Source organism: Anolis sagrei, chromosome 8, assembly GCF_037176765.1.
Source record: "Anolis sagrei isolate rAnoSag1 chromosome 8, rAnoSag1.mat, whole genome shotgun sequence".
Taxonomy (NCBI): domain Eukaryota; kingdom Metazoa; phylum Chordata; class Lepidosauria; order Squamata; family Dactyloidae; genus Anolis; species Anolis sagrei.
The window spans coordinates 20,576,192-20,592,529 of NC_090028.1; the positions used below are offsets into that span (position 1 = coordinate 20,576,192).

The 16,338-nt window shown below is 42.8% G+C and overlaps 1 protein-coding gene across 1 annotated transcript in view; it reads left to right on the top strand.

Annotated features, from left to right (window-relative positions):
* BEAN1 (brain expressed associated with NEDD4 1) overlaps nt 1–13,051 on the top strand; it is a 62,278-nt gene extending 49,227 nt beyond the window's left edge. Inside the window, exon 6 of the mRNA XM_060788376.2 lies at nt 6,788–13,051. Coding sequence (XP_060644359.2) covers nt 6,788–7,145 — 358 coding nt within the window. The 3' untranslated portion in view covers nt 7,146–13,051. The remainder of the gene's footprint in view (nt 1–6,787) is intronic.
* Nucleotides 13,052–16,338: the final 3,287 nt, after the last annotated feature.

Here is a 16,338-nt window from a genome sequence, read left to right on the forward strand (position 1 = left end):
CCAAATGATTTATGAGCCATCTAAGCTAAGATGTTTGTGGAGTAATGAATTTATTTATTTATTTCGGACATTTGTATCCCGTCCTATGTTGACCTCCGCAGAGGGACTCGGGACGCAGAGGGACTCGGGACGGCAATAATCTATTACAGTGTTTCTCAACCTGGGGGTCGGGACCCCTGAGGGGGTCGCGAAGGGGTGTCAGAGGGATCGCCAAAGACCATCAGAAAACACAGTATTTTCTGTTGGTCATGGGGGTTCTGTGTGGGAAGTTTGGCCCAATTCTATCATTGGTGGGGTTCAGAACGCTCCTTGATTGTAGGTGAACTATAAATCCCAGTATCTACAACTCCCAAATGTCAAAGTCTATTTTCCCCAAACCCCATCAGTGTTCACATTTGGGCATATTGAGTATCCATGCAAAGTTTGGTCCAGATCCATCATTGTTTGAGCCCACAGTGCTCTCTGGATGTAGGCGAACTACAACTCCCAAACTCAAGGTCAATGCCCACCAAACCCTTCCAGTATTTTCTGTTGATCATGGGAATTCTCTGTACCAACTTTGGTTCAATTCCATTGTTGGTGGGATTCAGAATGCTCTTTGTTTACATGTTAACTATAAATCCCAGCAACTACAACTCCCAAATGACAGAAGCAATTTCCCCACCAACCCCACCAGTATTCAAATTTGGGCATACCGGGTATTTGTGCCAAATTTGCTCCAGTGAATGAAAATACATTCTGCAGATCATTATTTGCATGGCGATTCATAATGTTAGGGTTATGGTTGGGGGTCACCACAACATGAGGAACTGTATTCAGGGGTCGCGGCATTAGGAAGGTTTAGAACCACTGATCTATTAGGATTGTTGTTGTTGTTGTGTGACTTCAAGTCGTTTGAGACTTAAGGTGGCCCTAAGTCTAAATTTTAGGGTGGGAGCTGGGTAAATGCCCTTGGAGGTCTGGGGGTTAACTTTCGCAAGGTCTTGCACAACGTTCAGTACTCCGCAGGCGGTATCCATGGCACAAAATCCCATTTTTCTTCTGTGGTTTTTTTCTTCCCGTTCTGAAGGGTGTCCAGAGCAGAAGTACTATTTATATAAAATTCTAATTGGGAAATTAATTTATAAATGTTGCCTTCGGGGTGCTAATCACTTAATTGCTTCCATGTGCAAGCTGCAAGAAATCTCATTTAGGACTCAATTTGATTATCTCTCTAGATGCATCTCTAATCGGTTCTCACACTAGATTTAAGAAAATTGCAAAGCCCTCTCTCTTAGATTGTCCTTGTTTTTGTTTTTTCAAAATCCCAGGTCTGCCATCCTTGCTGGGCCCTCAGATGGTGACCAAATTGTCTTGACAGCCCTAACTAGATGGTAATAGTATCCGTAAATGTTGCTTTAAGGGAATTAATGGCTTTCTAGTGGACCCAAGATCTGTGTGAGCGCATCAAATTGAGCTGACATGAGAGGCATTCAAAAAATGACAGGCACAAAATAAAATGTGTTTAGGTGAAGCAGGTATTGGGTTGCCCTGCATCTGCGGTTGAAATAATTTTCAAAAAGGTATCTGTTTTAGTTTCTTGCAGCTTAGAAAAGAGGAAGGGAGAGGGAAGGGAGAAGAAATGTAGCACCCCTTTAAGAAGGACTGACTTTTATTTTAGCATTAGCCTGGGTACCCGGCATTGCCCAGGTTATTTGATAAAGTAATTTATTTTATTTTACAAAATGCATAGGCTTGTGGGTGAACTACAATTCACATCATGCCAGGTTACCCCCTGAAACTCCATCACTAGTTAAAGTTTGCCATGATAGGCAAGTTTGCTCTAGATGCATCGTTGGTGGGGTTCAGTGTGATCTCTGACTGCAGGACAAACTACAGCTCCCACCGTGGTGGATCAGTCCACTATTTATTTATCGTGTCATCAGCAACTATACAATTATATTACATTTCTAACAGAACAAAACAAACAAACAGATTTAAAAAATACACAGATTTTTGCAAACTTAGTAGTTGATTAAATGTCCTTTGACCAGTATCTGGCCACTTGGAATGCTTCTGGTGTTGCTGCAAGAAGGACCTCCATTGTGCATGTGGCAGGGCTCAGGTTGCATTGCAGCAGGTGGTCAGTGGTTTGTTCTTCTCCGCACTCGCATGCCGTGGATTCCACCCTGTAGCCCCATTTCTTAAGATTGGCTCTGCATCTTGTGGTGCCAGAGCATAGTCTGTTCAGCGCCTTCCAAGTCGCCCAGTCTTCTGTGTGCCCAGGGGGGAGTCTCTCATCTGGTATCACCCACAGATTGAGGTGCTGGGTTTGGGCCTGCCACTTTTGGACTCTCACTTGCTGAGGTGTTCCAGCGAGTGTCTCTGTAGATCTAAGAAAACTATGTCTTGACTTAAGTCGTTGACATGCTGGCTGATACCCAAACAAGGGATGAGCTGGCGATGTCACTGCCTTGGTCCTTTCACTATTGGCTGCTACTTCCCGGCGGATGTCAGGTGGTGCAATACCGGCTAAGCAGTGTAATTTCTCCAGGGGTGTAGGGCGCAGACACCTTGTGATAATGCGGCATGTCTCATTAAGAGCCACATCTACTGTTTTAGTGTGCTGAGATGTGTTCCACACTGGGCATGCGTACTCAGCAGCAGAGTAGCATAGCGCAAGGGCAGATGTCTTCACTGTGTCTGGTTGTGATCCCCAGGTTGTGCCAGTCAGCTTTCGTATGATGTTGTTTCTAGCGCCCACTTTTTGCTTGATGTTCAGTTAGTTCTTATTGTAGGTCAGAGCACGGTCCAAAGTGACTCCCAGGTATTTGGGTGTGTTGCAATGCTCTAGTGGGGATCCTTCCCAGGTAATCCTCAGAGCTCGGGATGCTTCTCTGTTCTTAAGGTGAAAGGCGCATGTCTGTGTTTTAGATGGATTAGGGATCAGTTGGTTTTCCCTGTAATAGGCAGTAAGAGCAACTAGAGCTTCGGAGAGCTTCTGTTCAACCATCTCAAAGCTCCCTGCTTGAGCGGTAATGGCACGATCATCAGCATAGATGAAACTATCTGTCCCTTCTGGCAGTGGCTGGTCTTTTGTGTAGATGTTGAACATGGATGGAGCAAGCACGTTCCCCTGAGGCAGGCCGTTCTTCTGTTTCCGCCATCTGCTTCTCTGGCCCTGGGACTCAACAAAAAAGCTCCTGTTTTGTAGCAGGTTTCCTATGAGGCGAGTGAGGTGGTAGTCCTTTGTGATATTATACATTTTTCCCAGGAGGAGGCGATGGTTCACAGTATCATAAGCCACTGACAGGTCTATGAAGATAGCTCCTGTGATCAGCTGCCTTTCAAAGCCATCTTCTATGTGCTGAGTCAGGTTCAGCACATGCGATGTTCAGCTTTTGCCTTTCCTGAAACCAGCTTGCTGTGGAATCACAAAGGGGTTTATTTGTTCCATAATTCTATGCAAAATAAGTCTCTCCGGAACTTTGTAGAGGTGGCACAACAAGGAGACTGGTCTATAGGTTTTTGGATCGTTACGGTCTTTGCCTGGCTTCAAGACGGCTATGACTCTTGCTTTTCTCCAGATTTTGGGGATCTGACAGGATGCAGTGCCGTTATTCATCAGCTCCAGCAGCCAGTGCCTTGCTTTTGGGCCAAAGTTCTTGATTAGAATAGACAGTAAGAGCACCTAAAGCTTTGGAGAGATTCTGTTCAACTATTTCAAAGCTCCCTGCTTGGGCGGTGATGGCATGATCGTCAGAATAGATGAAACTCTCTGTCCCTTCTGGCAGTGGCTGGTCATTTGTGTAAATGTTGAACATGGATGGAGCAAGCACGCTTCCCTGAGGCAGGCCGTTCTTCTGTTTTCACCATCTGCTTCTCTGGCTCTGGAACTCAACAAAAAAGCTTCTGCTTTATAGCAGATTTCCTATGAAGTGGGTGAGGTGGTAGTCCATTGTGATATTATAAATTATAAGACATTCCCTGCCTTTAAAAAACCCTATGAAATTCATAGGGTTGTCATAAATTAACAATATCAGTTGCAAGCCTAACCTGTCTCTCATAAACCAGTCTCACTTTACAATATATTTCTTGAAAAGACAGTATAGCAAGCTACACACTAGGTTCTTGTAGGTTTTTTCGGGCTATAGGGCCATGTTCTAGAGACATTTCTCCTGACGTTTTGCCTGCATCTATGGCAAGCATCCTCAGAGGATGCTTGCCATAGATGCAGGCAAAACGTCAGGAGAAATGCCTCTAGAACATGGCCCTATAGCCCGAAAAAACTTACAAGAACCTAGTGATTCCAGCCACGAAAGCCTTCGACAATACAAGCTACACACTGTTGTTGCCAGGACTAAAGGTTTGCCACAAGGTATGCACTTCACAAAAGATTTGCATTTTAAAATTTACATACATATAATTTCATTGGTTCACAACTATTTTCCGTTGCAACCTTCCTGGTCGTTTCAGGAATTGGCTCAATAGTTAAAATATTACATCATGATCCGAAAGCCTTCAGGTGGGAAATTGACCTTGCATCTTCGCACTCCCTAGCCCTCTCCTCCCTCTTGTTCCCATCATGAGCTCCATCACCACACATTTTTATCAGATTATGTTGGGAATGGAACAGAAGTCTGGCCTCCCACTCCAAACACCCCCACAAATACCCCTTCTTGTCTCTGCTTTTCGCCTCGCCTCTGTATGCCTTGCTCAAAGAACTATATGCAGCTATATGTAGCTATAGCCATATTATGGTTTAAACACCAAGCTTGAAGAGGGCAGACCATCCAAGTAAGAGTATGTCTGAATAGAAGCCCTCCAAAAAGGGCACTGCCTCTGTTTATTATTATAATAATAATAATAATAATAATAATACTTTATTTGTACCCCGCTACCATCTCCCCAAGGGACTCGTGCAGCTTACATGAGGCCAAGCCCACAATACATCAATAAACAAAACATCAATAAAACAATCAATACAATACAATTCATATAAATCACATAAATAAAAAATAGGCAATAAACAATCAACAGTGACATACAAGCATTTAAAACCAATGGCCGGGCCAAATGTAATAGATTAAAATAAATAAAAAAAATACTGACATGAACAAGGTAGGATATAACTGAGATAGGATTTTCAGAGAGAATTGAGGGAATGCAGTCAGTCCTAAATCAGTGGTAAAGTTCATTTTGAGGGCATATTGCTGAGAGTTTTCCTTATTCTGGGAAGGTACACATTTTCAGGCTCCTTCTAAAGACTGCCAGAGTTGGGGCATGTCTGATGTCCCTGGAAAGTGAGTTCCAGAGTCGGGGGCCACCACCGAGAAGGCCCTCTCCCTTGTCCCCATCAATTGCGCCTGCGAAGGAGGTGGGAGCGTGAGCAGTGCCTTTCCATATGATTGAAGAGATTGTGTGGGTTCGTACACAAAAATGCGGTCACGCAGGTAGGCGGGTCCCAAACCGTTCAGGGCTTTGTAGGTAAGAACCTGCACCTTGAATTGGGACCGGAAAATGAATGGCAGCCAGTGGAGCTCCCTAAACAGGAGGGTTGACCGCTCTCTGTAAGAAGCACCAATTGAAATTTCCGGGCCGTTTTCAAGGGCAGCCCCACGTAGAGTGCATTACAGTAATCCAATCTGGAGGTGACTAAGGCACCTCCAGATTGGTTTTTTTTCGTGTTAGGAGCGACTTGAGAAACTGCAAGTCGTTTCTGGTATGAGAGAATTGGCCGTCTTCAAGGATGTTGCCCAGGCGATGCCCTGATGTTTTTCCAATCTGTGGGAGGCTTATCTCGCTCTGCACAAACAGCTTGCACTTCCTTTAAAGGTAGGTAAAGGTAGTCCCCTGACATTAAGTCCAGTCATGTCTGACTCTGGGGTGTGGTGCTCATCTCCATTTCTAAGCCGAAGAGCCAGCGTTGTCTGTAGACACCTCCAAGGTCATGTGGCCGGCATGACTGCATGGGGCGCCGTTACCTTCCCGCCGGAGCAGTACCTATTGATCTACTCACATTTGCATGTTTTCGAACTGCTAGGTTGGCAGAAGCGAGGGCTGACAGCGGAAGCTCACGCCGCTCCCCGGAATCGAACCTGCAACCTTTCGATCAACAAGCTCAGCAGCTCAGTGCTTTAACCCTCTGCGCCACTGGGGGCTCCCTGCACTTCCTTTACCTTAGTCCAATCCACAGTGTCATCCCCATTTTCCCCACTCTGTGACCCATCATCCCCAGAGAAATCCTCAAATGATTCCTCTTCTGTAGGTGCTGCAAGTACCTCTGTCGCTCCTCATCCAATTCCTGCTCCCGAGTAACCCTCTTTGTTCCTCTATTCCCATCCATTGTATCTCCTTCTTCTCCTTCACTCATTGACCCTTCGCCCCCGGAGAACCCCTCAAATGAGTCCTCATCTTTAGGTGCCATAAGTATATCCTGGATCCTTTTCCTCTGTTGTTCCTCATCTGACTCCTGCTCACGAGTATCCCTTTTTCCCCTTCTGGCACCCATACTACTGCTTGCAATGTATGTTACTTACAGGCTCTACTACAACAGGATGCATATATTCTGTATCAGAAACTAGAGCTGGTGTGGTCTATCCAATGCAATTTTCTGAATCAGCACCTCAGATAACCAAACCGAATCTAAAGTTGACCCAAAACTGTTCCATAACCCTTTTGGTACTAATGTTGTAGAGTGGTCCCTGGTCACATGGTTCCTTGTTAAAAAAAAAAAAAGGTTGGGAACCACTGGTTCTGAGGAATTGTGGGGACAAAGCAAAAATGCTGTGTGTTTTCTTTGTTTCAGCTATGATGAGTGTGTGGGACCAGAGGCAACCCAGATTTACATTCCTACAGACGATCCTCCACCTTATTCCCTGATAGACCCTTGTCAACAGAATGACATGACCCCTAACGTGGTCGGAGGAGGAGGAGAGATGGCTCCTGGAAGTGCTACAGAATGGGATGCTGGGCATTTGCTGAGATTTCAAGACTTGTCGCAGCCCATCCCTTCCATTTCCTTGTCGTCATCCTTCCCAATGGAGGCTGCTCCTCCGTATGAGACTGTGGTTCGTGAACAGACCACCACCCTTCCCTTAGCACAGCTGCACGTACTGAAAAACTCAACAGATGACTATCAGACTTCTTCCAACAGGATATCTTAAAGGGAGACATTGACCCCTGTATGCTACTCAAGGAATTCTTCAAGCTGAAGAAAAGGACAATAACAATTTAGTCACCCTTCTACTTAACAATACTTTTCCTTTTTTTCTACTTTGAACAGGGCTAGAATGGGTTGAGGTTGAGCATTGGGGTTTTGTTTACAGAAAAAATGTGATTGTTTGCCTACACATGTTTACCTTTGCATTTTTGATTCCCTAGCACCACCACCAATATAAAACAAAAGCAACTTTAGGGTATCTAGGCCTCTCAGTAGCATTTGAAAGCAAACCTGCTCATAGAATAGACACATGTATGGCCAGACCTAGCTCTTAGGTACATTAGGGTGTCTTGCATGCCTTAGAACAGAAGAAATGAGACAAAGTGTTCACAGACATCTTGTTGAGAACTGTACAGTAGTAATAATAATAAGACTGTTTTTGTAGCTTTGGAAAGAAGTGTGGATGCATTTAGATTTAGACTTTTAGCTTGTTTTCTTGTTCAAAAGATGCATCAGAATTACAGTAGAGTCTTGCTTAAACGGGCTGGCAGAACGTCGGATAAGCAAAAATGTTAGATAATAAGGAGGGATTAAGTCAAAGCCTATTAAACATCAAATTACGTTATGATTTTACAAATTAAGCACCAAAACATCATATCTTACAACAAATAAACAGAAAAAGCAGTTCAATACATGGTAACATTATGTAGTAATCACTGTATTTACGAATTTAAGCACCAAAACATCGCAATGTATTGAAACAGCTGTGGATCCAGGCAGGAGGCAAGCTGTGTTGGATAATACAGAATGTTGGATAATAATAATAATAATAATAATAATAATAATAATAATAATCTTTATTTATACCCTGTCACCATCTCCCCCAACGGGGACTCGGAGCGGCTTACATGGGGCCAAGCCCGAACCACAGATTACAATACAAAAAATACAAAATTAGAATAAAATAAACAACATAACATTAACGTATAAAACATTAAAGCATATAAACAATATACATAGAACATAAAAACCGAACATAAGGACAAAGAGCGGACTGCATGTACATAAAAAGATTTAAAAACTCCGGGTGAGATAAAGGGGTAAAACTAATTGTAGGGAAAACTCATGAGGAGACAGGATAATAAACAAACCTGTGTACAAGGGAAGAGGGAGAAACTCCTGGGACAAGAATTCTGAGGGAGCAATAGCATGAAGTTGTGTCACTCCGAAGGCGCAATGGCAGAGACTCTTTTTAAAGGTTTCTAAAGTAGGGGCTTTCCTAATCTCTCTGGGCAATGAGTTCTAGAGTCGAGGGGCCACAGAGGAGAAGGCTCTCTCCCTTGTACCCGCAAGGCGTGCCTGAGAGACTGGCAAGGGCGAGAAGAGGGCCTCGCCCGAAGATCAAAGAGTTCGGGCTGGTTCATGGAGAGAGATATGTTCACGAAGGCAGGCAGGTCCCAAACCATTTAGGGCTTTATAGGTAAGAACCTGAACCTTGAATTGGGACCAGAAGATGAACAGAAGCCAATGGAGCTCTTTAAACAGGGGGGTTGACCGCTCCCTGTAAGAAGCCCCAATTATTAATCTGGCTGCCGACCATTGGACAAGTTGTAATTTCCAGGCCGTCTTTAAGGGTAGCCCCACGTAGAGAGCATTGCAATAGCCCAGTCTAGAGGTAACTAAGGCATGGACCACCATGGTCAAGTCAGACTTCACGAGGTATGGTCGCAGTTGGCGCACGAGTTTTAATTGTGCGATAAGTGAAGGTTCGCTAAACGAGACTCTACTGTAGTCCCATTTTACTGACTCAGGATTTATGATGAAAGAGAAGCTTCTTGTACATGTGCTTAACTGGCCTTGGCCTTGAACAAAAATCCAAATTCAAGCATACTGGTTAGAGCTCTGTTGGTATCTTATGCCTGAGGAAGCTCCCCCATGGAAGTGGTTGGACTTTTTGTCCAGATAGCTGCATTCAGAGTTGTGTAGTATGGCCATTGTACACTGTTCTGCCTGGACACATATTTTCCACAGTTGCACATACAAATGTGCCTGTGCACTCTGTTGCACGATGTTGCAGCTCATTAACAAGTTGGCACTTTCCAAGTTCCCTCTTTCTCAATGGCTGTGAAAGCCTGAGCATTCACAACCCCAGTCCAATGACCTATATTTGAAGGCACAAAGTCTTCCTCTTGATGCCAGAGGACTGGTTTGAAGGCACTTAAGATTCCGCAACGTCATCCAGGTGAGCTGGATATGAAGAATGAATCTTAAGAGTACAAACTTAAGAATTGGTGATGAGAGATGACTTAACTGGGGGCTTTAGAGCCCAGCCTTTCTCATGTCCATCTGCTGAGAGGTCTGATGGTAGAATGAAAAGAAAGCACTGCCCTCTTCCCCAGGAAGGGGTGGAGTCAAACAATTGAGCAGGGGGAGCAATTCAACTGGTGCAAAATAACATTGATTGACAGGTGTAGGTAACCAAATAATTCAACTGTCGCATACAAGTGGGGCCTGACGCGCCGTCACAAGCATAAGGTTATGGTCTGCCTCCTCAGTGTAGAGGTTTAGCCACTTGATATTAAAAATGTCTCTTGCCCCTAGTATTTAATCATAACTTGGAACAGATTATCTTTTGGGATACATCTCCCTCACTCAGCATGCCTAAAGGTCAGTCTGCCTGGGAGATTTTGGGCACTATGGTTCAAAAGGCAGCTTTTCCAGCCTCTGAACGTATTACAATGCAGTAGTTTTACATAAAACCAAGAACTGTAATGGGCAGAAACATTTCCCCTCCTTTCTCTTATTGTAGTAGTTGCTTTAAACTTTAGACAACCAACAGTATGATGAAATTGATAGGGTACAGGACCACATGGAATGGCAAACATCCAAATTCTGATCCGTTCTTGGTTCCAAGGCTTCCAAGGTTCTGTTTTGAGCTCATTTAAAACAAGAGATTGTTATTTACTATCCAAAGATACATTGCCTCTGTTCTTGTAACTTCCTTTGGGCAATCACACTTGACTTAATACATTACCCACTCAGGGCCAAATGAGACATGGTGCAATATGCATCTTTGCATTTTATTTATAGTTAGACTATATACAAAATACCAATTGTATCAGATGGAGCAGGTAATAGTTATCAAGAGAGCAGTATGTGTAGAAGAGAACATTATCTCTCTATTGCTATCCCCATTGTGGTCTGAAGGAAAATTCCTTTGGTGGAGTTTGGATGTGCTTTGGGGAAATCCTTGTGAACATTATGATTTCTTCCTGATGCAAAAAGCTGTTTCAGAAGATTGGTTATGTGAGAAAGAGGTCAGGTAAACTGTATTGTCGAAGGCTTTCATGGCCGGAATCATTGGGTTGTAGGTTTTTTCGGGTTATATGGCCATGTTCTACAGGCATTTCTCCTTATGCATAGGGAAGCTGATGAGGAAACACAACATACAAACTATCTACAGACCCACCAAGAAAATCCAACAAGGACAAGAGGGATCCTCCCACTTCTGCAGACCCACCAAGAAAATCCAACAAATGCTACGTTCAGTTAAGGACAAGAGGGATCCTCCCACTTCTGCAGGAGTCTCCCATATACCATGCAGCTGTGGACAAGTCTACATAGGGACCACCAAACGCAGCAGCATTGCCCAAACACGAATCAAGGAACATGAAAGGCATTGCAGGCTACTTCAACCAGAGAAGTTAGCCATAGCAGAGCACCTGATAAACCAACCAGGACACAGCATATTATTTGAGAACACGGAAATGCTGGATCACTCCCACAACCACCATGTCAGACTACACAGAGAAACCATTGAAATCCATAAGCATGTGGAGAATTTCAACAGAAAGGAGGAACCCATTAAAATGAACAAAATCTGGCTACCAGTATTAAAAAACTCTAAAATTACAACAGCAAAAGAACAGAGGGGAAACAATCAGGCACATCTAATCACCTCTCAACAAAACATTGCCCCAGGCACTGTCAGGCCATCAAATGCTAATCAAGGTGGTCAGTTGAAACATTCATACCTAGCTCCAACAGACAAGAGTCCTTTGTCCCACCCTGGTCATTCCACAGATATATAAACCCATTTTCGTAGTTCCAACAGACCTCACTACCTCTGAGGATGCTTGCCATAGATGCAGGAGAAACGTCAGGAGAAATGCCTCTAGAACATGGCCATATAACCTACAACAACCCAATCAGGTAAACTGTTTTCAATTCCTTGGAGGAAGGTCAGGATAGAACGAATGGATTGGCACCTGGCTTAGGTCACTGCCAGGTAAAGGTTCCCAGAATGATCAGTGCAAAGGCATAATAATAATAATAATAATAATAATAATAATAATAATAGTTTATATTCCACCTTATCTCCCAAAGGGACTCAAGGCAGATTCCAATAATAAAAGCCAAACATTCAATGGCTGAACATAACAACAATACACACATAATAACAAAAATTAACAAAGCAAAAGCAAAAATTAACAACCCCAGAGCAAATTGTAACTTAACAACTATACTCTTTTCTTCTTTATTTTAAAGCAAAATATAAAACAATATGAAAATAATAATAATAATAACAATAATAATAAATTTATTACCGGCCTTTTCCTTTTTATTCCATTAAAGAAACAGTTAGAAAACATGGGATTACTATTCAATGATAATGAATCTGGACTACATTGTAAACTTTCACAAGGAGACAGGCCAGTTACAGAAGAAACCTGTGTCTAGCAGCTAGTCAGAACAGACCACCAGACTCAGTATGGTATAATCAAAGTATAGTTACCATATTTTATGATATAATAGTCACACGTTTTATCCCTTTTTTTGACCAAAAACGGGTGATGCGACTATTACGTGATGAGAAATGTCTGCCTTTGATTTTCTGATTTCTGGTTGGTTTTTTATAAAAGTAACAAACCTCTCTAACCTCCGAGACAGGAGAAGGGATGATTCCAGCCCCAAACAAACAGCTCCTTTTCTGTTTGTTTGGGATTTTTTTAAGTATCTTGCCTGAAAGGGGAAGGGAGATCCAAGCTCCAAAGAGATCCATTACATATTTTGTAAACTTCCTTCCCTTTGGAGAAGGAAGGAAGGGGGAATATGATCCCAAAACAACTGTATTAATTACATGCAACAATTACGTGAGGAAAGGCTGGAAGCCAAATTTTGGATCCAAAAAAGGGGGTGCGACGGCTATGCAATGACTATTATGTGGTGAATTGCAGTAATATCAATCCCATTTCTTTCCATTGGTTTTCTCAATGTATGCTCATGGTTCATTTGAGACTCAACACTATTGCCACATACAACAGAAATACTCCAAAGCAGTTCTATTCAAAGTGGTGGCTCCTGCCAGTCTTGAATCTATTGGGTGCCAGTCTCTGGCAAGTCATGAGGAAAGAAAATAAACATATTACCCAAAGATCACAAAGATGATACTGGTCCCTGGCACATAAAAAACCCTATTCCTTGATCCTCCATAGCAACCAAGAAATTCTGCCATAAAGGACATCCCAAGAGATCTATAACTTTGCTGTAGCCAGTACCTACAACAGTGGTTCTCAACCTTGGGTCCCCAGATGTTTTTGGCCTTCAACTCCCAGAAATCCTAACAGTTGGTAAACTGGCTGGGATTTCTGGGAGTTGTAGGCCAAAAACATCTGGGGGCCCCAGGTTGAGAACCACTAACCTACAAAGAGATAGATGCTCCAGGCAATTTTGGGGTTTCTCGCTATTTTGCTACATATTCCTCAATGAGTAGTAGGTTCATTTTGTGTTGAAAGTGAGACTTTATCAACTATAGCCTCAAAGCTCTGGAATAGACTTCTGCGGACTGTTTGCTTACCTCTCTCCCTGACCCAATTTTGTAAAAAGTAAAGACGACTTTGTTCTTCCATCCCCTCTTTTGTGTTTTGTTGTGTTTGTTTGCTCCTGCTGCCTCGATTTGCTATATATGTCATATTGACAAACTGGAGTGTGCCCAGAGGAGAACAACAAATGATCAAAGGTCTGGAAACCATGCCCTCTGATGAGCTGCTTAAAGAGCTGGGTATGAGGCTTGGGCGGTTTCGTTCGTTAATTTCGTAATTCGTTATTAATTCGTATTTAAATTAGCTTACGATCCAATATTGAGCCATGCAGGAATAGTGTGAGGAGTAAATTAGATTCGAAACAATTTTTTCAATTTATTTCGTAATTATTTCGAAATTATTTCGTAATTATTTTCGCATGTCTGGTGCAAGTTTTATAGTTGTTGTTTGTTTTATCACACCAACAGTCAACAACAGAGGGAGAGGGAAGCTTCAGAAGTTCCCCCTGTCCCATTTGGAGGTTTTTTTTAGCATATTGCGTAATCGCATCCGCCATTAACAAATCGATTTGTAATTATACGAAATTTCGTAAATTTTGAATTTTTTAAAAGGAAAATTTCGGAATTCTTTTAAAAAACAAAACGCGATGGACCCCAAAAAACGAAACGAGTTTAGAAACAAATTTTTCCGTTGTTACCCAAGCCTACTGGGTATGTTTAGCCTGCAGTAGAGAAGGGTGAGAGGAGACATAACCGCCATGGATAAATATCTGAAAGGATGCCTATAAAGAAGTATGACGATATATACTATTATAAATCATATAAATCCCACCGGTATAAAGGATCACCATATAATCTAACATCAAATATCAATATATATCACGCAGCTGAACACCACTGTAAAGGATTATATGTGTAATGGTAGAGTGAACACTACTTGTTTTCAGTCTTCTTTTGGTTTAATGCTGCCACCAATCCAAGCTGCCTTAGGATTTTTAAAATGAGTTTTTGAGGTAAATTTTTCTCACTTCTGCCCACACAGTTGTTCCCTTAGCTCCCAAAATGACTGTTTGGATAAGAGACCTTTCTGTAGGATCCGGATGTTAAAGTTACTAGAATTATCACAAAGGACTACTGATAGATTGAGGAACGAGAGACCTATTTGAAAGTTGAATATAAAAAGATTTATAAAAACAGACAACTAACCACTTCTGAGAGGCACAAAATGCTTGACTTGTTACAAAAAGTACAATAGCTTGCTGGTTGCTGGAATAAGTTTCTTCACTTAGTTACGCACAGAGCTAATCAAACAGATCTAGCTGCTAGTAACAAAAATCCCTCACTCTACTTCAGAGAAATAGTAATGAGTTTCTGACTAACCTATCCTAGGTGGTCCCCTAAGTTATCAGCTAACTCTTCCCAGAGTCCTTCCTGCTAACTAACTCAGTCTAGAGAGTTAATCTCTTGTGTTATCTCCCACAAGAAATCAAGTTGCTGTCTGGCCTTTTCTGTCAGCTAATCAGCCCTGACTGGCACAGACTCTCTCTCACAGAAAACCCAGTTTCAAAAACACTTCTCCCACCAGCTCCCAGTTCTCATCTCCACAGACGCTGAAATTTTTTCCCTCCTAAGACTTGACTCCTCCCATCTGCTCTAGCCAATCCCAGGAGACCTCAAACTCCTCCCATCTTTTACCTATCCTCACTCAAGATGGCTGCTTCCCTGGCTTACACTCTCAAAATGGAGGTTTGCCATACTGTTATCCAGGCTTCCATTCTGGCCTACTAGGTAAGATTCACTACATTATCCTAAGGAATAGGCTTGTTTTCTGCTGTCCTGAAAACTACAACTCAATGGAGCATTTCCACCTGAACTTTAGGAGGAACCTCCCAATTGTGAAAGCTATTCAAGAGTGGAACTCTGCTTCGGAGTCTGGTGGAAGCCCTTTCCACTCAACCTCTGGGTATCCAGATGTTTTGGCCTTCAACTCCCAGAAATTTTAACAGCTGGTAAACAGGCTGGGATTTCTGGGAGTTGTAGGCCAAAACACCTGGGGACCCACAGGTTGAGAACCACTGACTTAGAGGCTTTTAAACAGAGGCTGGATGCCCATCTTTCAGGGGAACTTTGTCCTTTTCCTACATGGCAAGGGGTTGGCCTGGATGGCCCATGTGGCCTCTTTCTATTCTATGGCTGGATCTACTCTACTATATCAAAGCAGACAATCCAAATTATCTGCTATATAATCCAGTTCAAAACAGATGGTCTGGATTTTATATGGCAATGTAGATGGGGCCTATGATTCTATGTTGTTTCTCTCATAAGATTAGTCTATGGGTATAGATACATTCCACGATTTGACCATCATTTTGAAAGGATCTTTTATGAGGATCCAAAAGATGCACGAGGACGTGCCTTGGCTCCAGAAGAAGAGGTCTCCAAGGTGTGTGTTCATCACAAGGATACATATGTGTTCGCAGTGTGACCAAAATTTGAGAAGGTGAGTGTAGTTTGGTGAGGTCTCTGCACTCTTTAGCAGAGAGAGAGAAAGGCCTTGTAAAATGACAGCTCCCAGGACTTCATAGCATAGTGTAGATCAGCGTTTCTCAACCTGGGAGTCGGGACCTCTGGGGGGGAGGGTCGCAAGGGGATGTCAGAGGAGGTCACCAAAGACACAGTATTTTCTGTCGTTCTTGGAAGTTCTGTGTGGGAAGTTTGGCCCAATTTTATTGTTGGTGTGGTTCAGAATGCTGTTTGATTGTAGGTGAACTATAAATCCTAGCAACTACAACTCCCAAATGTCAAGGTCTATTTTCCCAAACGCCACTGGTGTTCACATTTGGGCATATTGAGTATTCATGCCAAGTTTGGTCCAGATCCATCATTGTTTGAATCCATGTAGGTGAACTACAACTGCAAAACTCAAGGTCAATGCCCATCAAACCCTTCCAGTATTCTCAATACTGGAGTTCTCCTCAGTCATAGGAGTTCTGTGTGCCAAGTTTGGTTCAATTCCATCATTGGTGGAGTTCAAAATGTTCTTTGATTGTAGATTAACTATAAATCCCTGCAACTACAACTCCCAAATTACAAAATCAATCCCCTCCTACCCCACCAGCAATCAAATTTGGGACTATCGGGTGTTTGTGCCAAATTTGGTCCAGTGAATAAAAATACACCCTGCATATCAGATATTTACATTGCGATTCGTAGAAGTAGCAAAATTACAGTTATGAAGTAGCAACGGAAATAATGTTGTGGTTGGGGGTCAACATGACACGAGGAACTGTATTAAAGGGCCGCGGCATTAGGAAGGTTGAGAAACGCTGGTGCACCCCCAGACATACCGGCAATCACAATCTCTCCATCTGGAAAT